At 51.1% G+C, this 21,919-nt stretch overlaps 1 protein-coding gene across 1 annotated transcript; it reads left to right on the top strand.

Moving 5' to 3' along the window:
• Positions 1-31: 31 nt before the first annotated feature.
• Positions 32-20,747, top strand: PHLDB3 (pleckstrin homology like domain family B member 3). The gene is made up of 16 exons (XM_090260089.1): positions 32-153; positions 690-1,041; positions 2,278-2,460; positions 2,567-2,713; positions 5,030-5,158; positions 5,398-5,562; positions 6,649-6,759; positions 6,883-6,966; positions 7,330-7,440; positions 13,431-13,530; positions 13,697-13,787; positions 13,870-13,957; positions 14,129-14,185; positions 18,213-18,438; positions 19,311-19,396; positions 20,348-20,747. Exons 2-16 carry the CDS (start codon positions 808-810, stop codon positions 20,480-20,482), a joined length of 1,947 nt encoding a protein of 648 aa, XP_090116215.1. The 5' UTR covers positions 32-153; positions 690-807; the 3' UTR covers positions 20,483-20,747.
• The last annotated feature ends 1,172 nt before the right edge of the window (positions 20,748-21,919 follow it).

Here is a 21,919-nt window from a genome sequence, read left to right on the forward strand (position 1 = left end):
AGCTGTTGGACCTGTTGTGCCCCCCCTCCACTTCCGGGCTGCTGTGGAGGGGGACAGAGCAGCCTGTCTCCTCCCTCTTCCCCAGCCACCTGTTTCGGAGGCTGAAACGACAGCGTCCGGAGTGCAGAGGGGAGCGCGCCGAATCCTAAGCGGGTGAGGGGGCCGGGGCTGCGGGCAACAGCGGGCTGGAGACTTGGCCTCCTAGGTCCACGGGGGGTGGAGGGGGGGTGGTCCAGGGATTGTGGGGGTGGGGTGGAGGAGGCTGGAGTTTGGGACTTCAGCTCCCTGGAGGAGCTGAGGATTCAGACTCCTGGTGTGTCTGGAGAGAGGGAGACTAGGAGCCCCGACTCCTGGGTCCCGGGTGAGGTGGCATAGACGCCTCTCCACGGGGGTCGGAGCCAGGTCTACCAGGCTCCGGAGAGCAGGGACTCCTGGAGTCCCCGAGGGAGAAGGAGACCCGGGGTCGCTGGGGTCCAGGGATTGTGGGGGCAGGGGCGGCTGCTGGGAGGGTACAAGGTGCTACACCTGGATAGAAGGGAGAAACCAATAGGGGGCGACCTAGGACCCTATTGAGTCCGGAACTCAATCCGGTCCCGTCTTCGGGGGCGTGGCGAGAGCCATCGAATCTCGCCCCCGAAGACTCCAGGCCGCGCCCCCGGAATGCTCAGTGCCTTCCTTTGAACTCTTAGGCCTCGCCCCTTGGAACGCTTGGGCGGAGCGCTCAGGCCTCCCGGACCGCGCCTGCACGGCGTCAGGCCCCGCCCCCGCCCCCGGGCCCCGCCCACTCCGCGGCCGCGCACCACCGCCATGGGGACTCCGAGCAGCCCAGACGTGGGGACTCCGCCGCCCCCGGTCCCAGAGTGCGATGCGGAGGTTCAGCCCAAAGGAGCCGCCCAGCCCCGGAAGCACACAGAGGACCCCCGCGAGCAGGAGGCTCCCGAGGTCCCCGCGGAGCTTTCTAGCGGCCGAGGAGCTGAGCAGCGGGAGGAAGAAGAGGAAGAAGTGGCCGAAGGCAGCAGCACTGAGAGCAGCCGCGACGCGGTAAGGGACCAGGAGGGCAGGGGGTGGGGGTGAGGGGCGAGGCCCAGAGCAGGTCAAGAGACAGCGAGAGACAGGTGTGAAGAGAGCAGATAGAAATCCGGAGACAGGGAGAGAGCCCCAGAGATATGGAAACTCCTGAGACAAAGACACGGACACAGGGCCAGGGAGGCTCAGACCGAGTGAAAGACAGAGACACCTAGAGACCGACAGAGAGAGACCAGATGGACAGAGACCCAGAGCAGGGAGACTGAGAGACAGAGACCCAAGGGAGCCCTGGCCGGTGTGGCTCAGCCGGTTGGAGCATTGTCCAGTAAGCCGAAAGGTCGCGGATTCGATTCCCTGTTAGGGCACATGCCTGGGTTGCAGGTTCGGTCCCCTGTGGGGCAGGAGAGAGAAGCAGCTGGCTGATGTTTCTCTCTTGTATCTCTCTCTCTCTCCCTCCCTCCTTCCCTCCCTCCCTTTCCCCCTCGGATGAGGATTTAATAAATAAATAAAATTAAAAGAAAAGGCCCAGAAGAGACAGAGACACAGGAAGACCAGGGAGAGACTCAGAGAGATGGTATAGAGACAGGAATCCAGAAAAATAGGACAGAGATGCTCAGAAATAGAGACAGAAACATTGAGAGAAGGAGATACTCCAAGGAAGAGAAGTAGCAATTCAGAGACAGAAGACAGATACTGAGTGGCAGAGATGGAGTCCAGGGAAACAGGGTAAAAGACTCAAGAGAGACTTTGGGGCGGAGAGAGATCCAGGGGCCTACGAGGACTTGATGTCCAGAGAATAGGACCTGGTTAGAGAAAAAGAAACACCTTCCTTGAGTTGGCTTCCGAAACTGCGAGCTTTTGGGGCCGGGTGGTCACCAGACTTGCACATCCCTTGTATAAAAGTGTGATGGTTGCACATTGGCTGGTGTGGCTCAGTGGATTGAGCACCGGCCTGTAAACCAAGGGGTCGCCAGTTCGATTCCCAGACAAGGCACATGCCTGGGTTGCGAACCAGGTCCCCAGCTGGGGGCGCTGGAGAGGCAACCATACATTGATGTTTTCCTCTCTGCCTGCCTTCCACTCTCTCTAAAATACATTTTAAAAAATCTTAAAAAAAAAAAAAAAAAAAAGCTTGGTGGTTGAGTTAGGCCGATTAAGACCCCCTGAGGAAGTACGAGGTAGGGCACAGGCCTATTTAGTGACCACAGGGGCCAAGGCCTCTCCACTTGACTACACCCTCTTTTATCTCAGGGGGAGGCCCTGCCTTCCCTACAGACCCCGGCTGCGCCCCCCACACCCACCCAGTCTAAGGAAGGGGTGCGAGGGGCAGCACAGCGGCTTCGAGAGCAGCAGCTGGAGGCACTGACTCGAGTGGCCCTGATGGAGCAGCGAGTGAAGGAGCTCCAGCGCCAGAGGAAGGAGCTGAGGATCGAGGTGAGGCTGCGGACCTCGTGGGAAGCCTCCCATGGGATCCAATTCTAGGCCTCCAGCCCCTCCTTCCCTAGACCTCCGGGCCCCAGCCTTTGCATTCTCTCTGCAGATGGAGGTCGAGGTGGCCCTGCTGCGGGGTGAGCTGGCTGGGGAGCGAGTGGCCGCCCGCCGGGAGGAGGAGCAGCTCCAGGAGCTGCTAGAGCAGCAGGTGGACAGGGAGCAGGGCAGCCGGGAGCAGCGGGAACAGCGGGCGCAGGTCTGTTGGTCTCACTGTTGGTTTTCATCATCAGTTTTCTTCCTTGTCGGCGGCTTCTGGGATTAGGCTGGGCTCCTAGGAGCGGGGTTACCCCTGTTCCGCAAATGGGGATACTTGGGCTGGGGTGGGAGGCGGTGATGGACAGATGCCTCTCCTTATTTTCCTCCCGCCTCCCTGACCATGATTCTGGGGCCTGAATCACTGGGGCCTGTTCTTTTGCCCCTCTCTCTTTGCTCTTTTAATGTCATAAGGTGAAAAAATCACACAGTAAAAGTAGAAGAGCCTGTGCTCACTGGCTTCAGCAGCGATTAACTGCCGTTCCTGTTTCTATCCCTCAATTTGCTTCCCTAGTCTTAGTTTTGAAAGCCTATCCCAGATATCACATTACTTTTGAATAAGAACTCCCTTTTACATTAATAAATTCTTAATATTGTCTTAGCTCCTGTTTTCATGTTTCCAGATTGTCTCAAAAATGCCGCCTAACAGTTGGCTGTTTGAATCCGGTCCCCAAAAGGGTTGAAATGTCATGTGTGTTGTTTTATGCCTTTTTTCCCCCTGATTTTATTTTATTTGTTTTTTTCTTTTTCCTTACCTATTTCACTCCTAATAGCCCCTACCTCTTATTGCTTTCCACACCACTTGTTGGAGAAGCCAAGTCTTCTGTCCCATGGTCAGGACGTGGCCCGTGTCCTTTGCCTTTGCCGTGTGCCTCTTTCTCGCAGCAGGTGGTGGGTTAGAGGTACAGGCTGGATCAGATGTGCTTGGTGCCTCCTGTGGGCCATGTCAGGGAAACATCGTCTCTGGATGTCCAGACCTTAGTAGGTCACTCCGATCCCTTCATGATAATCATTTACCTAAAGGCTTTAACATCCACCCATTGGTGGTCATTGCTGGGATCGGTTAACATCATCACTCCGGAGATGGTAACTTTGTAATTCTATCAATTGTTCTCTTTGCTCTTATCTTGTATGTTGTAATTTCCGTGGGCTGGGTCTTCAAAGAGCCTATTTCTCTCAGCCCTGATTTCTCTCCCATAATCAGACCTCTGTGTCCTGCTTAACATACCGGTTCTTACATGTTCCTTCCTCCCCCAGGACCCTGGAGTCTAGCCCCCCAGCCCATCCTCCCTCAGACCCAGGGGTCTGGGCTCCCGGCCCCTCCTCCCTCAGACCCAGGGGTCCTGGCCCCCCAGCCCCTCCTCCCTCAGACCCAGGGGTCCTGGCCCCCCAGCCCCTCCTCCCTCAGACCCAGGAGTCCCAGGCCCCCGGCCCCTCCTCCCTCAGACCTGTGAGTCCGGGCCCCCAGCCCCTCCCCCCTCAGACCCAAGGGCCTGGGCCCTTCTCAGTCACCATTACCAAAGCTGACCTCAGCAACACCCTTTTCTACATTATTCCTATCTCATCCTTCCATCACCAGGCCAGAGTCCCGGACCTTGCTCTGCACACCTCCCTATCTTTCACACCCAAGCCTATTAGTCAACATGTCCTGTCCTTTCTGTTCCCTGATTCTCTCTGTCTATTCGATCCCCTTTGCGTCCCCACTGCCCAGGCCGGGTGCAGGTTTCATCCTCATTGCTTGGAGGACTCATGAAGGAGCTGGTCTCAGCTCCTCGAACTCATGTCCCAAAGGGATGAATTCACACCTAGGTCCCACTCCATCCTTTCAATCCTTCCATGGCTCCCCATTGCCCCAGGATAAGGGCTCCTTGGCCTGGCTGACCAAACACAACATAAGCTGAGCCCACCTTTCCACTGTCGTCTCCTGCTGCGCCACTGTCTCGTTCCTCCACCACATCTTCCTCCCTGACCAAAGTTTGCCCCTAAACTTCTCATGCTTTTCAACTCCATGGTGCATTGGCAACATGCTCTTCCCTCTCCCCAAAATGCCCTCCCAGCCGCCTCTATCTCTTTTGGTCTAAATGCTCTCTGATTTTTGAGGCTCACCTGAAAATCCTTACATCCCGGAAAACCCCAAGAGAAATTGCTCCCCCCTCTGCATTTCATTGCCCTGATTGTCCCAGGCTGTAACTGGCTGTGTCCCCACCTGGAGCCCAGGAACCAGGTCTCAGCTCCTGCTCTGGGTCCCGGTATCAGTCACCCAGCACGCATATGCTTTGCCTTCATTCATTTCTTGAGCAATTGTTTATATGATGCCTCCTCTGGGCAGGCCAGCGCCAGAGTGAACCAGACACACACGGTCCCTGTCCTTATGAAGCCAGCCCCAGGCAGGGGGCCTGAGGTCTGGCGGGCCTGGCCCTTGCTGACCCCTGTGTCCGTCCCTTGTGCTCAGGGGGAGGCTCAAAGCCTGTTCTTTCAGGAGCAGAGGCGGCTGAGTCAGGAGCGGAATCGAGTGGAGGGTCTTCGCCAGAGACTCCGGGAGGCCCAGGACCAGCTCGACTCCCAGCCAGAGGACCAGCGTGAGCGGCTCCTGCAGGCCATGCAGGAGGTGAGGGCCCTTTGGACCCTCTCAGGGACCCCGTGTCCAGGTCCCTCCCTCCTCCAGACCCAGGAGTCCAAGCCTTCAGTCCCCTCCTCCCAGAGTCCCCTAACCCCCAGGACATGAGTCTAGATCCTCAGTGCCTCCTCTCCTGTTGACCAGCAACTCGGGCCCAGCCCTTCACTCCCCTGAGCCTGGGGGAGGCGGGTGGATCCAGGCTTCCAGCCCTTTTGCATTTCCGCCCACAGATGAGGGAACAGCTGGATGTGGCCCAGCGTGCCTACGAGGACCTGGAGTTCCAGCAACTGGAGCGGGAGAGCCGGCGGGAGGAGGAGGATCCTCGGGATAGCTCTGGAGCATGCCTGCGGGACCCCAAGGTCCCGGAGCTTCAGGCCAGCCTGGCTCAGCACCGGGTGAGCTGGGCTGCACTGGCCTGCCTCCCTCACGCCGCCCTCTGTCTTTTCTGCTCCATGTCTGGCCCTTTCTCTGTTTCCTACCCATGTCATATGCCTCACAATAGTGACAGTAGCTGACGTCTATTTAATCATTGAATCTGAACAACAATCCTAGGAGGCAAGCCTTATTTTTTTCCTGTTTTATAAATGAAGAAACTGAAGGTCAGCGTACTCACGTCATCTTTTCCAAGTCACTTAGTTTGTAAAGGACAGAGCTGGGATTTGAACCTATTCGGTCTTCACCACTATACTCTCTGCCTGTCAAACCCTAGAGCAAAAAGATGCTGCCACCCTCCTTCCTGGGAGTGTCATAAGGCCTGCTGGGAAAAGTGACATGTTTGATTATACTTAACACCAGGTTTCCCGGAATCTTGGTTCAGAAAGTTCTGATGTGTGCCTTCTTTCTCCACTTCTATTTCTGGGTCTCTTTTCTGTCACTCTCTTTCCCTTTCCTGTCTCACACAGCTTCTGTTCATCTGTGCTCTGTTTCTGCCCTGTCTTCTTTTTCTTTTTTTTAAGGTTTTATTTATTTATTTTTAGAGAGAGGAGAAGGGAGGGAGAAAAAGAGAGGGAGAGAAACATCCATGTGTGGTTGCCTCTCACACACACCCAACTGGGGACCTGGTCCGCAACCCAGGCATGTGCCCTGACTGGGAATCAAACCGGTGGCCCAGTGGTTCACAGGCCGGTGCTCAGTCCACTGAGCCACACCACCCAGGGATCAGGCCTGTCTTCTTTCTCTGCATCTCTGCCTCAATATCTGTATAGGTCCTTCTGGTTTGTTTCTCTGTCTGTCTCTTTCTGTCTTTGGCAACTCTCTCTGGGTCTCTGTGTCCCTTGGTCTCTGTCTGTCCCCTCTTCTGGATTCCCCCAAAGGGAAGAAAGCACCAGGGAGCTTAACTCTGAGTCCCCCCCAGCCCCTCCCAGCCACCCAGGTCCCAGGGTCTCTGTTATGGGGTAGAGCAAACCCCAAGCTGGTTCTGTAGGAGCCCACCGGGCACCTGGGGGCAGCTGAGTAATGAGGGCACCGGGGGTGACTTGCAGCGCCGGATCCAGGTCTTGGAGGAGCAGCTGAAGTCGCTGGGAGAGCAGATGGCAGCTGAGAGCCGGGGGCTGAGCAGGAAGAAGGAGGAAGCCCTTCAGGCCCTGACACAAGTGGGTGCCCCCCGCCCCCCCGTCCAGTCCTACTTCCCCTGGGGCCTCCCATCGCCTCCCTGCTGCTGGGATAGGCCATTCTGACTGAGGGGTGGCAGGTGGTGATGCCTTGCCTTCCGCTAGGAGCGGAGCCGACTACTGGAGCTTAACTGCCTTCAGGGAAGTGCCGGCAGAGACTTCGCTGAGCCCAACCAGGCCCTCACTAAGGTATGGGGATTTCATGCACCAGTGAGCTCCTCCTCCCTCAGACCCAGGAGTCCAGGCCCTCGGACCCCTCCTCCCTTGGGATCCAGGATTCTCAGCCTCTAATCCCCTTTATCGTTGGGACCCAGGAGTTCGGGCCCCCAGTTCCTCCTCCTCAGGGAAATGGCAGGGCAGTCTCTGCCCACCGTCCTTACTCACGCTAGTAGATTGAACAGTAAGACCACGTTCAGCCCTCCTGTGACTTCGGGCCTTTATTTTTCCATCTGAGAAATGGGCTTGCATTGGGGACAGTGGCCAGAGCATCCTGGAACTAGTGGGTCCTCTGTGATCCCTCCAGCTCCCATTAACAGTCACCCTCCCCTGCAGCTCCTGTTCACCCAGAAGACAGACCGCCAGTTGCTGGTGCTCCAGGACCCCAGCGCACACACTGCCGCCTCCGGCTCTTCCTGCCTCTTCTCTGTTCACAGCTCCCTGCAGGTGCTTCCCTTCTGTCCCGCTGGTCATTTTGTCTCCAGAACCCCCACTCTGGCTTTCTCTGCCACGGGGGCAGGGAAACTTGATTAAGGGGTGTTTTTAGTTTTATCAGGCTCCAGCTTAATTTTTGTTTTCCTTCTGCCTAACATGCCACCCCTCCCCTGGAGAAATGAAAACACCCAGGAGTAAATTTTAAAAGCATCTGAACAGGGCATATTAATGAGAAGGCCTCCTCCCCCCACCCCACCGGCCCACAGCCCCCTCCCCAGAAGCAGTACAGCTTCCTGTTTCTAGAGTATCCTTCCTTCCAGACCTTCTGAAACATGGGTGGTCCCACCTTATTAATAATAGGACAATGGTTTTTTGAATACGTTGCTACTGATTTTTTCAATGAAATAGAATAGACAATGGCAGAGTGTGGTGCCTGTGGCGGGGGAAAGTTAGATGACAAAAGTTTTGTTTCAGTTGTTTGGGTGTGGGGTAAGTGCTTAGAAATTGGTAACTCTTGTTATATCATGTTAAGGTTTGTTTTTGGTTTTTTTGCAAAAATGTGTATATTGGCTCTGAGTTAGTTGGCTTTCATTTTATAACTTAATACTCTGCCATGGTGATCGTTTTCCACTGATACCTTTAGAGCTGACTCATCAAGGTTAATGACTCTGTGATAATAACAGTATAAACAATAACAGTAATACTAATGACAGCTGATGTTTACTGAGTCTTTATCTTGTGCCAGGCACTGCTTTAAATGCTTCACATGATTCACACATTTGGTCTTGCAAAGAATCAACGAAGTAAGTTCTTATCTCCAGTTTACAGGTGGAGAAACTGAGGCAGAGAGGTGAAGTTACTTACCTAGCTAGTATGTGGCAGAGCTGGGATTTGAACCCAGGCATTCTGTCTTCAGAGCCTACACTGCACCTGCTCTGGGCCTCCCTGTAGACACAATTCTACATGGTGGCACTGAGCCACCCTCCCTCTGTGGGTGGTGATTTGAGTTTTTGCAATTTAAGCAATACTGCTATAAAGACATATGTGTGTGTGTCTTTGTACACACAATAATAACATTAATGAATATTAGTATATTGTCTAATATACATATGACATGTAATATACAATGTATTATAGTCTTTCTTATTAATATTTTTTAAATGTTACCTTAAAATTTTTTTTATTGATTGATTGATTATTAGAGAGAGAGAAACATAGACTTGTTGTTCCATTTATTTATGCATTTATTGGCCAATTCCTGTATGTGCCCTGACCAGGGATCAAACCTCAACCTTGACATATCAGGACAATTGTCTAACCAACTGAGCTATCTGGCCAGGACTACATTTTTTTTTTTTTTTTAAGATTTTATTTATTTAAGGTTTAGAGGGGAAGGGAGGGAGGGAGGGAGAGAAACATCAGTGTGTGGTTGCCTCTCACATACCCCCAACCGAGGACCTGGCCTGCAACCTAGGCATGTGTACTGACTGGGAATTGAACTGGGGACCCTTTGGTTCACAGGTTGGCACTCTGTCCACTGAGCCTCACCAGCCAGGACAGGACTACTTATTAATTAATATTAATAATTGCAATCACTTTCGAGAGATTAATGTAGGCCAGGGTCTGCTTAAAGCCTTTTTATCCCTTTGAACCATACGGAATTGCTATTATTTGGAGGTGAAAAACAGTCAGATATTGGCAACTTGACGTGAAATTGCATGTATTCATGTATATTCATGAAATGATATTTTGTATAATTTATGTATATACAATTTTATGACTATATATGTCATTTTATTTTTTGTTCAGAAGAACTCCCCAAAGTAAGTCCTATTAACTGGGCAAAGGGTGAGCAGATAATGTCTGGGAAATAGACTGTCTGATTTCCCTGGAAGCCTGATAAGGTGGAGTATCAGTTGGGTTGCCAGGCAACCGACTTACAGTAAATATGACCCTTCTAAGTTGCATGTTTATAAATACTCTGTGGGAAGCTGTGTCCATTCCTATAGAGTCGTTTCCTGAGTTGCTGGCTCCTGTGGACATGTAGCTTCTAAGGCCAGGTGGACTCTGCACCTGCTGATGTGGGCCTCATATCCCTCTTGCACGTGGGTGTCACCCGGGGGGCTGGGCCAGGCACTCTTCTGTGTGCTTTGCATGAGGTCACTCATTTAATCTTTGCACCTACTATGGCAGGACAATGGGTCATCGCCTACTTCACAGCAGGGAAGTCTAGCCTGGGAGGAGAAATGACCTGCCAAAGTCACACACCCTGGAAGCGACAGAGCTAGGTCTGAACCAAGCCTGCCTGTTTCCATGGCCCGTGCCTTTTTGGAGACCGGGGTTTCTAGGAATCCTTCAGAGTCCAGGTGGGCTTGGTGGTCAGCACTGGTTCAGAGGGAGCAACTGGGGATTGCAGGGCACAGCAGAGTCCAGGGAGTATTTCTTTTCTTTTTTCTTTTTTTAAAGATTTTATTTATTTATTTTTAGAGAGAGGAGAAGGGAGGGAGAAAGAGGGAGAGAAATATTGTTGTGTGAGAGATAAATCGATTGGTTGCCACTGGTACGCGCCCAGCTGGGGACCTGGCCTGCAACCCAGGCATGTGCCCTGACTGGGAATCGAACCTGTGACCCTTTGGTTCGCAGGCCGCTGCTCAGTCCACTGAGCCACACCAGCCATGGCGAGGGAGTATTTCTTTACTCAGCCAGATAAACATAATCAGGTGGATAACTCCTCACCCCCTTGCCCTTCTCTCTCACTCCAAGTCCTATTAAATCCTCAAATTCCACCTCTTCTTTCCAGGATCATGTGATGTCTAAGAGTACTGTCTCTGTTTGGGTTCAGATACCTGTCCTGCCACTTCCCAGCTGGCTGACCTTAGATACGTCTCTGTGCCTCAGTTTACTTAGCTGCAGTATGGGGATAATGACAGCACCCACGGGCTGATGGTTAGACTTAGCATGGGGCCTGGTACAGAGCAGGTGCTCAGTGGATGTGGGCCGCTGGTAATCTGATTACAGTTACAATTAGTAGTCGTATTACAATTATCAGCATCCTTCTATCCACTTCCACCCCCATCTCTGGTTTGTGTGACCCTATACTGGCTTCCTCCTGGTGCCTCCATCTTATTTTTAATCTCCAAACAATCTTTTCTGCACACAACAGCCCTGCTACTTCAGTCCTCCCCATCAAAGGCCCCCGCACTGTGGCCCGCCAGCCCCTGCATGATCAGGGCCTTGCCCACCTCTCACCACTCAGTACTCTGCTCAGCTACAGGAGCACAGACCAGCCATACGTGTTCCTGCCTCAGGACCTTTGCACTGGCCAGTTCTTCTACCTGGAACACTTCTGCTCATCTTCCCTGGCCAGCTCTTATCTTTGGGCTTCCGGTCACTGTCCAGAAGGCTGTCCCTGGTCTTCCAGGTGAAAGGTGGCCCCCCTTTTTTTTAAATCCTCACCTGAGGATATGTTCATTGACCATAGAGAGGAAGGGGGAGAGAGAGAGGACAGAGAGAAAGAGAAGGAGAAACATTGATTGGCTGCTTACCACACAAGCCCCCGCCAGGGACTGAACCTGCAACCCGCAACCCAGGTATGTCCATGGCCAGGGATCAAACCCACAGCCTTTTGAGCTGCCTGGCCAGGGCAGAAGGTGACCTTCTCCTATAACACCCTTTTCTCTTCGTCCCCAGCAGTTTCTGATGATACATTTATTTGTATGATTGAAATATTTCTATACAAAGGGACTTGCCTTCTTTTACTGTATTATTACTCAGAGGTTTGATTTTTGTAGGAAATGTAGGGAAAATGCTTGTTGGTTTCACTTTATTCACCTGTCTTCAAAATCGAGTTGGTTCTCTTGCATCCTCCCAAGGTAACCAAGTCAATTTTCCCTTTACTGTTATTATCTCATGGATTAAATCTAGTTGATGAGTTACAATCTATAGTAGTGAGTATCCTTATTGGTGCTCAAATTATGAAACTTTTAAAATTATTCTTTATTATCCATGCAGAGCTGTTGCTGTTTGTTCTTTAAAAACTGATTTTAACTTTATTTCTTTATTTCTTTATTGATTGTTCTCATGTATGTTTATTTTCATTTTTTCATAACTCTTCATTTTGAAATAACTTAAGACTTATAGAAAAATTACAGAAATAGTAGAAAGAATTCCTGTGTAGCTGTTATTCAGATTCTGTAATTAACATTTTACCATATTGAACATTTGCTTTATTATTCTTTCCCTGTCTCTGTTCACAAACACACACACACACACCACAATTTATTATCCTTTTCTGAAGTGTTATTCCCCCTTACCCCTAAATACTTCTGTATTATTACATAAAGTGAAGACCATTTATTTTTATTCATTTATTTTTTATTAATTACTTTATTTATTTTTAGAGAGAGGGGAAGGGAGAAAGAGAGGGAGAGAAACATCACTGTGTGGTTGCCTCTCACTTGCACCCCCAACTGGGGACCCGACGTGCAACCTAGTCATGTGCCCTGACTGGGAATCGTACCAGCGACACTTGGCTCGCAGGCCGACGCTCAATCCACTGAGCCACAGCAGCCAGGGATTATTTTTATTTTTATTTGCTTTTAAAATATTTTATTTATTTATTTTTAGAGAGAGGGGGAGGGAGGGAAAAAGCGAGGGAGAGAAACATTGTTTTGAGAGAAACATTGATTGGTGGATCGGTTGCCTCTCGTACATTGCCCGACCAGGGACCGAACCCCCAACCCAAGCATGTGCCCTGACTGGGAATTGAACCAGCAATCTTTCACTTTGTGGGATAATGCCCAACCAACTGAGCCACACTTGTCAGGGCTCAAGGCCATTCTGACACAAAATCACAGTATAGTGACCAAACTCAGGAAACTCATTGAGATAATACTATTAAAAACCCACAGATCTTATTCATATCATCAGTTGTACCATTAATTTTTTTTTCCAGTAAAAACCAATGAAAATAATAATTTTTTCTGGTCCAGGAATACAGTTGCATTTAGTTGTCCTTTTTTTCTTTACAAGCTAACATTCCCCTTGTTGAAAGTTCAAAAGGCATGGGAGGATATTCAGAGAAAAGTGCAGTCCACTTTTATTTCCATCCGTTCACATCACGTGCTGGAGGTGGCCAGGGTGACCAGTTTCTGGTGTCTTCTTGGAGATATTTTGTGTTTATACATTCTGTCATGCATATACTCTCTCCCTCTTTTATGCAGAGATATGTCATCTTCACACTGCTCTGTACTTGCTTTTATCTTGGAGATTATTTCTTCTCTGGATATAAAGAACATCCCCTCCTTTTATTGTATATGCTGCAGAATTTTCCACGGTGCGATCATCCCCGGTTTATATACCCTGCCCCCTTATATGGGCACTTAGGTGGTCTCCAGGCTTCTGAGGGAAATAAGCTTGAACTCAAGCCATTTTGCATATATATGAATATATCCATGGGATATAGCCGTACAAGTGGAACCGGGGCTCAAAGATTTACGCATTTGTTTTTTGTTTTTTTTTAAAGAGAGCCTCCATAAAGCTTATTTCAATAGGACTGCTCCCCTCCCCAATTTGTGGGGGAATGTGTGGGTTTTCCACATGCCCGCTACACAGTGGGTTTTTCTTTATAGTTTTATTAAAATATAATTCACCCAGTTCAAGTGTACAATTAGTGGCTTTTAGTGTATTCACAGAGTTGTGCCAACATCACCACACCTTTAGTGCATGTTCATTACCCCCCACCCCAAAACCCGGTACCCTTCAGCCATCACCCCTCAATTGCCCCTCTTCCTCAGGCCCCTGGCGATCACTAACCTACTCCCTGTCCCTGTGGATTTGCCCATTCTGGACATCAGACCGTGTGGTCCTCCGCGGCCGACAGCTCTCACTCAGCCTCACGTTTACAGTAGCTTTTTGATCTGTGCCAATTAGATGGTTGTTTTACTTGGCGGTCAGTCCTCTGACTTCCAGTTGAAATTGAAAATCTTCTTGTGTGTTTTCAGGGCTCCTTCGGCCTCCAGAGGACGGGAAGCATGTCCCGGAAGAGGGGAGAGAGATTGAGCCAGAGGGGATCCCCCCGACCTCTGTCCCTCCATTGTGCTCGTGAGGACCCCCACTTCAGCCCCCCACCCCCTCCTTCCCAGCTACCACCCTTCCTGCAGCACAGGATGGAGGAAGTTGGCATGGATGCCTTTGGGGAGAGAAGTGGAGGGGCTTGGACAAGGGAGAATCCCAGCCCCCTACCCTATCCCCGCCTCTTCTCCCCCAGGACCCCTGGAGGCCTCAGCCCTCCCCCCAGCAGCTGGAGATTCTGGGAGACACTCACTCTATCAGCTGCTGAACTGTGGCTCTGTAAATAGGTGAGACGTCAGGGAGGAGGTGCGGAGATGCGGGAAGAAGCCGGGCCTCGGTAACCTGCCCTGGTCTGTTTCCTCCTCCTAGCTATGGGGCGCTCTACGCAGACATCGCCCGCATGGAGCGGCTCCTGCAGCAGGCGGTGGCGGAGCGCGAGCGGCTGCTCAAGGCCAGGGTGAGACCTAGACCCTCCCCCCTCAACCCGGAGCCCGGGCCCCCGGCCCCTCCCCCCTCAGACCCGGGAGCCCGGGCCCCCAGCCTCTTCCTCCCCCAGACGCAGGAGTCCAGTCCTTTCCCCCCGATCTCACTGGTTAGCCTCCTCATTGACCCCGTCCTGAATCCACAGGAAGGAACCAGAAGGAGCACGGAAGGGTCCTCAGGCCCCGCTGGTCCTGCCGTCAAGGTCAGTCTCCCACCCTCACCCCGCCCCGCCCCTTCTTCTTTCGCCCCCGGGCCTCTGCCTTTTCTTATCTCACCCTTTCCTCTCCGTTGGCACCGAAAAGTGTCCTGGGCTGGGCAAGGGAAGGGAACTACAAAGACCTAGCTCCCATTCCCACCGCGGTCATCTGTGCCCACGGGCCCGTCTTCGGTGACATGGTCCACCTCTCAGTGCCTCTGTGTCCGCTTCTGTAAGTGGGTGATGGTGTCTGTCAGCAGTGACTGCAAAATAAGGCAACTGCATTCGGGAGCTTTTAAAAGTCATTTAAATTTTTTTATTTGTTTACTTTGGGTTCTTTTAAACTATTTATTATTTACAAATATGCAAGAATATGCAAAGATAGAGAGAGCAAACCCTGAAGTACCCCCCACGCAGCTTCAGTGATGATCAATATTGAATCTCGTTTTAGTTGCCAACTTTGTTTTACCAATCGCACACCTACTTCCCACTCTGTAGTGGGAAACTTTAAAGCAAATTCCAGATATCATTTCATCCATACCTCACTATGATTCACTGTAAGTATTTTTTAACATGAAAGTTCCACCATCACACTTTATCAAGACTATTAATAATTCTGTAACATTCTATATTCACATTCCTCTAATTGTCTCCAAAATATCTCTTCATAGTTGGTTATTTAAATATGGATTTAAACAAAGTACACACACTGCATTTTTAAAAATGTCTCAAATCTCTGAGATTAAGAGTCTTCCTTCCCCACTTTTTTTTTCAGTGTCAAATATTTATTTAGTGCCTATTATATTTTATGTATTATTTTAGGTGCTGACAGCTCAAAGCCAAATAATAGATTTTATTTATTTACTTTTAGAGAGAAGGGAAGGGAGGGAAAAAGAGAGGGAGAGAAACATCAGTGTGTGGTTGCCTCCACACGCCCTTAACTGGGGACCTGGCCCACAACCCAGGCCTGTGCCCTGACTGGGAAACAAACCGGTGACTTTTCAGTTCTCAGGCCTGCACTCAATCCACTGAGCCACACCAGCCAGGGCCCCACTTTTTTAATGCCATTTTTTTCATGGAAAAAAATCGAGTCATTTATCCTGTAGAGTTTCTCACATTCTGGATTCACCTGACAGACTCCTTATTAAAATGTTACTTTTACTTCTGCTGATAGCCGATTACATTTTTGTTATAAGGAATGTGACAGTATGGGAAAATGAAGGTCACCCTTGAGCCCCCCCCCCCTGTCTCATCTCTGGAAGTGCAAGTGTTTTCTGTTGTTAAAAAGCCTTCGAATCTTCTTACACTTTTCCACATACACTGATCAAAACATATTTTGTGAATTTATTTTTCCCAAAACTGAGGGCATTGTTCCCAACTTGCTTTTTGTTTTCCAAAACACTGGTCCTTTCCTTATTTATTTCAACCTCTATTTATGGGGTGCCCTGGGTTGCAGCAGTGACCAAAATAACAACTCCTGCCCTTGGGGAAGCTGATGTTTATTGGGGGGTGGGGGGTGGTATGTCAAACAAAAAGCCCCATTAGCCCTGGCCAGGTGCCTCAGTCGGTTAGAGCATTGTCCCATACACCGAAAGGTTGCGGTTTGATTCCCAGGCAGGGCACATACCTAGGTTGGAGGTTTGATAGCCAGTTGGGGCCTGTATGGGAGACAACCGATTGATGTTTCTCTCTCATATTGATGTTCCTCTCACTCTAAAATCAATAAAACATATGCTCAGGTGAAGATTTAAAAAATAATAATAAAGCTTTTTTTTTTTTTTTTTTAAGGCAAATCAGCTCTGGCTGCTATGGCTCAGTGCCAGCCAGCAAAACCAAAGGGTTGCCAGTTTGATTCCCAGTCAGGGCAGAGGCCTGGGTTGCAGGCCAGGTCCCCAGTTGAGGGCGTGCGGAGGCAACCACACACTGATGTTTCTCTCCCTCTCTTTTTCCCTGCCTTCCCCTCTCTCTATAAATAAATAAACAAAATCTTTAAAAATAAATAAATAAATGAAATCTTAAAAAAAAACAACAACAAGCATTTAAAAATTTTTAAAAAGCCAAGTCAGTAAGTAAAATAAGGTGCATGTCAGGTGCTGATAACAGCCAGGGAGTAAAATAAAGCCGGAGGGGTGGGGAGCCTTCCGGCTGTCAAGCACAAGCTCTAGCTCATTAAAAATGAAGCACTCCTGCTTCGCAGCAGCATCATTTATTAAACAGTGAGTCTCTGGGTTTGCGCCTGAAAGTGGAATCACCAGGTCGGAGAGCCTGACAGCAGGGAGCTCATCCCTGAGGCAGCCTGTTCTGTGACAAGCCCCCTAAGGCTCAGTGCGGGAAAACAGGCTCCGAGAGGGGAGGGGCTGGGTTCCGTGGGGGTGACACGGGTGGGCAGAGGTGGAGTTGACAGTTTGGAGCCCATCCCTGCTCCTGGATCGGGCTGACTCCACCCTGTCCTACCTGGGTGACTCGGTGAGTCACCTCCTCTCTGAAGTCTCAGTTTCCTCAGCTGTCAGACAAGGACAATCATGTGTGGCTTGGGGGGGAAATGCTGGGTCACCGTGGTGATCAGCAGTGTTACTGTATGGATTTGACAAGATGACCTATATGCTTCCAGGCCCCAGCGGGTGTCCTTTAGACTGCCTCTGCCCCTCCTATGACTCCCCCTGCTCCACCTCATCCCCCCAGCCCACATACTCCTTCCCTGCTCAGTCTCCCTGTCTCCAATGAGTCTCATGTTTCTCATCCCTTCTTGCTCTGGCCTCGCTTCAGTCTTCTGAGCCCTCGATACTCAAAGTGTGGTCTGTGGGCCAACGGCATCAGCGTCCCTGGGGCTCATGAGACGCACAGAACCTCACCCCACCCAGGACCCCACTTGGAACTATGGAATCTGAGTTTGCATTTTAACAAAATCCCCCAGGGGCTCTGCTTGCATGCGGGTCTGGGGCATGCCCTGAGCCTCTTGACTAGGGGGCCATACCATTCTTTGCAGGGATCTTTCAGGAAGAGTAGGTATGATCTGGCTGGGCCTGGCAACAGTAGACATTTTCAGGGCCTTAATTTAATTCTTCTCCCCTTTGACTGCCCAGGTGACCACCACCTGGTGAGCCCTGTCTTGGTTATCTCTGGCTGTGTGACTTGGGCCTGGTGACAGACAACCTCTCTGAGTCTTGGTTTCCATATCTTTAAAGTGGGGATAATAACATACTTACCCCCCAAGAGGGTTTGAGGGGGCAGAGCAATTATACCTGTAAAGTGCTTAGCTCAGGTAATAGTCACTAATTTCATCACCACAGCAATAGTAATGGAAATGGTGCTCTCTTTATTTTTAAAAATATTTTATTTATTTATTTTTAGAGAGAGGGGAAAGGAGGGAGAAAGAAAGAGAGAGAAACATGATATGTGAGAGGAACAGTCATCAGTTGCCTCTCTCACGCCCTCAACTGGGGACCTGACCTGCAACCCAGGCATGTGCCCTGACTGGGAATTGAACCGGCGACCTTTTGGTCCCCAGGCCGGCGCTCAATCCACTGAGCCACACCAGCCAGGGCAGTGCTCTCATTTATTGATCACTATTTGGTTCCTGCTTTACAGAAGCAGTATATGAGGGTCCCACTTTGGGGACCCTGACCTAGGCATCCCTCACCTCTGACACGCCCCTGGTGTTTCAGGGTGAGCTCTTAGGTCAGGAAGCCCTGGATTCCATCCCCAGCTCTGCCACCTGAGCTCTGAGTCACCTTGGCTGGATCACTTCATCTCTTTGTACCTCATTTTTCTCATCTGTAATGTGATGCTCATAGTAACCCTGTCTCGGGGATGGCAGCGGGGAGTCGAGGGGTTGGTGCTGGTCAAACTCGGGCAGGTTCATGGTGAGTAAATGTAGCTGTCTGGATTCCCTATCATGACCGTCATTGTTAGTGTTACTATTTGAAGAGGCCTCGCATGTGAGCTGCTGTGACTGGCTCCTCCGGTGGGCTCCAGGCTTCAGGATGCGCTGCTGACCCCGTGCCCTCAGCTGCCCTCTTCTTTTCTCTCCTAGGCCACGCCCACGCCCATGCCCCCACCCCGCCCTCCTGGCCCACGGGTCTTGGATCTCCAGCAGCACCTGGAACGCTGGGGCCACAACCCCGAAAACTGCCCACATGTCCAGGTGTCTGGGGGCTGCTGCCGCGGGCCACTGGTGAAGATGGGCGGTCGCATCAAGACCTGGAGGAAGCGGTGGTTCTGCTTTGACCGCCAGGCCCGTCGCCTGGCCTACTACGCGGGTAAACCCAGCCTGGTCGCTGTGAGCCTGCCTCCCTTACCTTGGGAGAGTCCACTCCCGGGGCTTTCCCACCAGACACCTAAGAGTCCCGGCCCCGCCCCCTTCTCTCTTCAGCCCCTGGGTCTGGATCCCCAGCCCCTTCCTCTCTCAGGACTCAGGATTCTAGGCCCCCACACCCCTCTTCCCCCAGGGTCCAGGAGTTTAGTCCCCCACTCCTTCCTAACCCACGAGTCTGGGCTCCCAGCTCCCTCTTCCCCCAGGACCCAAGAGTCCAGATCTCCATCCTCTCCCTCCTATAGAAAGCCTTTCTCGGCAACATGGGTAACAAGTTTTGTACAATTTTGGCTCCCCAGACCCTATTTTCCAGGAGGAGTCAAGAATCCACAGAGTCAGTGCCCTCCCCCACCTCCACAACGCAGGAGTCCATGCCCCTCTTGATTTTTTTCTAGGGGGGGTCAACGCATCTGACTTCTCCTTGAGTCCCTTCCCTTGTCAGGGACCAAGGCAATCAGGGACCTGGGATCCCAACCCCATTCCCTAGTCTTGCCCAGACTTCTACACCAGTTCCCATTTAGCATCAACATTCACTCACCTGCCAGCCACAGTGCTTTACGAACCTTCAGACTGTCACCACATTCCTCACTGCAAGCCCAGTCTCGGGACTTCGGCCCAGTGACCCCACCCTGCCACACACACACACACACACCCTCCCTCCCTCCCTTGGGCCCAGTGACCCCACCCTGCACACACACACACACACACACACACACACACACACACACACACACCCTCACACACACACACACACACACACACACACACCCTCCCTCCCTCCCTCACTGGCTCTGTTTCTTCCTCACTTCCCTCCATCAGACAAGGAAGAGTCCAAACTCAAAGGCGTCATCTACTTCCAAGCCATCGAGGAAGTCTATTATGACCACCTACGCTGTGCCTTCAAGGTGAAGTCCCTGCGTGGTGCTGCCTTGTCCTGGTGTGAGCCCCTGCAGTCGAGCCTTAGCTAGTTCCCGGGAAAGGCCATCCACAGCCCCACTGTCAGGGTACTCCATCCAGTACAGGGCATCAACAGGTCAATTCACTGCAGAGACCAAAAATTAAGAGCGCAGTCTCTGGCTCTCAGCCACTGTTATTTTTCTTGGAGCAAAAGTGGCAAACTGATGCAAAGATGGAGCTAAATGAATGAAGAGGGCAGGATGAGGGCTGGGGCAGCTTGGGAGCATTTAGAGGAGACAATAATCACAGCTTCTGCCTGCAGTTGCCAAATCAGAATTGGCCCCATGTCACCTCATTTTTTTTTTCCCTAGAGGACTCTGGAATTCGAACTTTTATTACAGTGCAGTGCCAGAAATTTAAATGTTGGCAACTGGTGTTTAGAAAGAGCTCTGGAAAGCAACCAGTGGGACATCAGGAAAGTGACTTAGTTTTCTCACCTGCAAAATGGGGACATTTCACCCCATTTCCTCAGAGGTGAGAAGGTTAAGGACAGATAATGAATGTAAGGGATTTACCGAATTTGGGCTTGGCCAAGTAAGTACTCAAAGAATGGGTTGTAGAACATGCTAGCTTTCCCCAGTTACAAACCAGGGAGACCTACATTTCGGAGAGGGGAAATTTGAATGCTTAGATTTCTAACATAGGAAAAAGTACGCTTGGGGAAAGGAACATGGGTCCTCCTATTAAGCTCCTCTCTCCCAAAATTCTAAGCCCCTTGTGTTAATTTATTTAACCCTCGTAACCCAGTGAGGTAGGTGCCATTATTAAGGAGGGCAGATGGGGAAACAGATTCAGAGTCTAAGTAACTTGTCCAATGACACACAGCCTGTGTACATAGCAAGGCTGTAATTCCAACCTATATGTTCTCTTAACCACCTGCACTCCCTCACTTATCCCAGAGCCCCAACCCTCGCCTGACATTCTGCGTCAAAACCTACGAACGCCTTTTCTACATGGTGGCGCCCAGCCCCGAGGCCATGCGCATTTGGATGGACGTCATCGTGACAGCGGCCGACGAGAATCATGCCCCCTGAGCGGCTCCACCCCTTTGGGGGACGTCCCAGTGAGGCCCCGCCCACTGACGGGCCGCCTGGGCCCGCCCCTTTGGAACTCGGAACACTACAGGTGTTGCGGCTCTGCTGGCCTGAGCTGCGGTCCTTTTTCCGGGCTGCAGGTGCCTTCCCCCGTCGGGAAGCCAGCCCCTGGGGCCCTGTGCAGGGCAGGAGGAAGAGTGCGGGGACGGGGAGGAACTATTTATTGGTGTTCCTGTGATACCGAATTAAATATGGAGGAAAAGCCGGTGGTTGTTTTTTCCAGCCCAGGCGTACGCAGGACTTCCGAGTTATGGATCCGTCTGAGAGCCAAGCGTCCCACAGCCGGCTCTCCCCTCTTTAAAAATGGAGGCCTCCGACTCTTAAGGTCACGGCTGGGAGAGGCGTGTGTCCTTAGCCTTTGGCGATTTTGTTCTTTTAGTTTGTGGGCTCACCTTCCACCCTTTTTGATTTGATTGGGCTCTTGACAATTACTAGGAGCTCCTAGGCTCCTACCCTTAACCAGCTAGCTTCTCATTCTTCAGGTCTTAACTTGGGAAGCCCCTCCTGACTGCCCAGGCTGGGTCAGGCACCCCTTTGAGCTCCCCTGTCATATCCCTGAACACAGGTTATCACTGGTGATGGATTTATATTCTAGACTGGGAGGTCCATGAAGGCAGAGCCAGGGCTGTCCTGGTTGCTGCTGTGTGCCCAGCACTATAGGGCGCATTTCATTCCATGAAAGTGAAAAATGAAAAATGCTTCCCCTTCACCTCTTGGTCTTTGCTTAGACACCTTTCTTCACTCCATCCAATTCCCACTCATTATTTAGGTTTTAGCTCAGATGTTGCATTCTTCAGGAAGTCTTCCCTGATTCTCAGGGCTGAGTCAGATCCTTGCTCTGGGCTTCCCATCCCAGCTCTGATCATTTGTCACAGCCTTTACTGCTCTGGGTCATCACTGTTGATGAGTATATCTTCATACTGGACGGGGGCTCCAGAAGGCAGGGACTGGGGCTATCTCAGTCACTAAGTCCTTCATGTACAGCAAAGGGCCCCCAGCCGCTCTGCAAACTGGGCACTTACTGGGGCCAGCACCATGGTATGTGATCAGTGTAGTCAACAGGTCACGTGCTCAGGAGAGCCCTCTCAGAATTAATGCTCTGTGGTTGCTTTGGAAAGTTTTAATTTTGTATCTGAATTTGTGTTTTATAAGTTAAGTCTGAAGGGATGTGAATGAAGCGTGAGTCAGGGGGATTGGAGCTGATCCTCCACCTTGCACCTCCCTGGGCCTGGTTCAGTCTGCCTACCCCTCCCTATCACCACTACCACCCTCCAGCTTCAGCAGGGCCTGCGTGTACATGGGAAACTCAGGGTCAGGCACTTGTGCCTCATGGCATCTCAGGGTGGGGCATGGCTATGGGCAGCTGGCAGAAAGGGG

Source organism: Furipterus horrens, unplaced genomic scaffold (genome assembly GCF_987537825.1).
Source record: "Furipterus horrens unplaced genomic scaffold, mFurHor1.1.pri manual_scaffold_13, whole genome shotgun sequence".
Lineage (NCBI taxonomy): Eukaryota > Metazoa > Chordata > Mammalia > Chiroptera > Furipteridae > Furipterus > Furipterus horrens.

Coding starts and splice junctions, on each gene's coding strand:
- PHLDB3 (XM_090260089.1), top strand. CDS start 808: ATGGGGACTCCGAGCAGCCCAGACGTGGGGACTCCGCCGCCCCCGGTC. Junction 13,958..14,128: donor AGCGGCTGCTCAAGGCCAGG/GTGAGACCTAGA, acceptor CTGAATCCACAG/GAAGGAACCAGAAGGAGCAC. Junction 18,439..19,310: donor TCGCCTGGCCTACTACGCGG/GTAAACCCAGCC, acceptor TCCCTCCATCAG/ACAAGGAAGAGTCCAAACTC.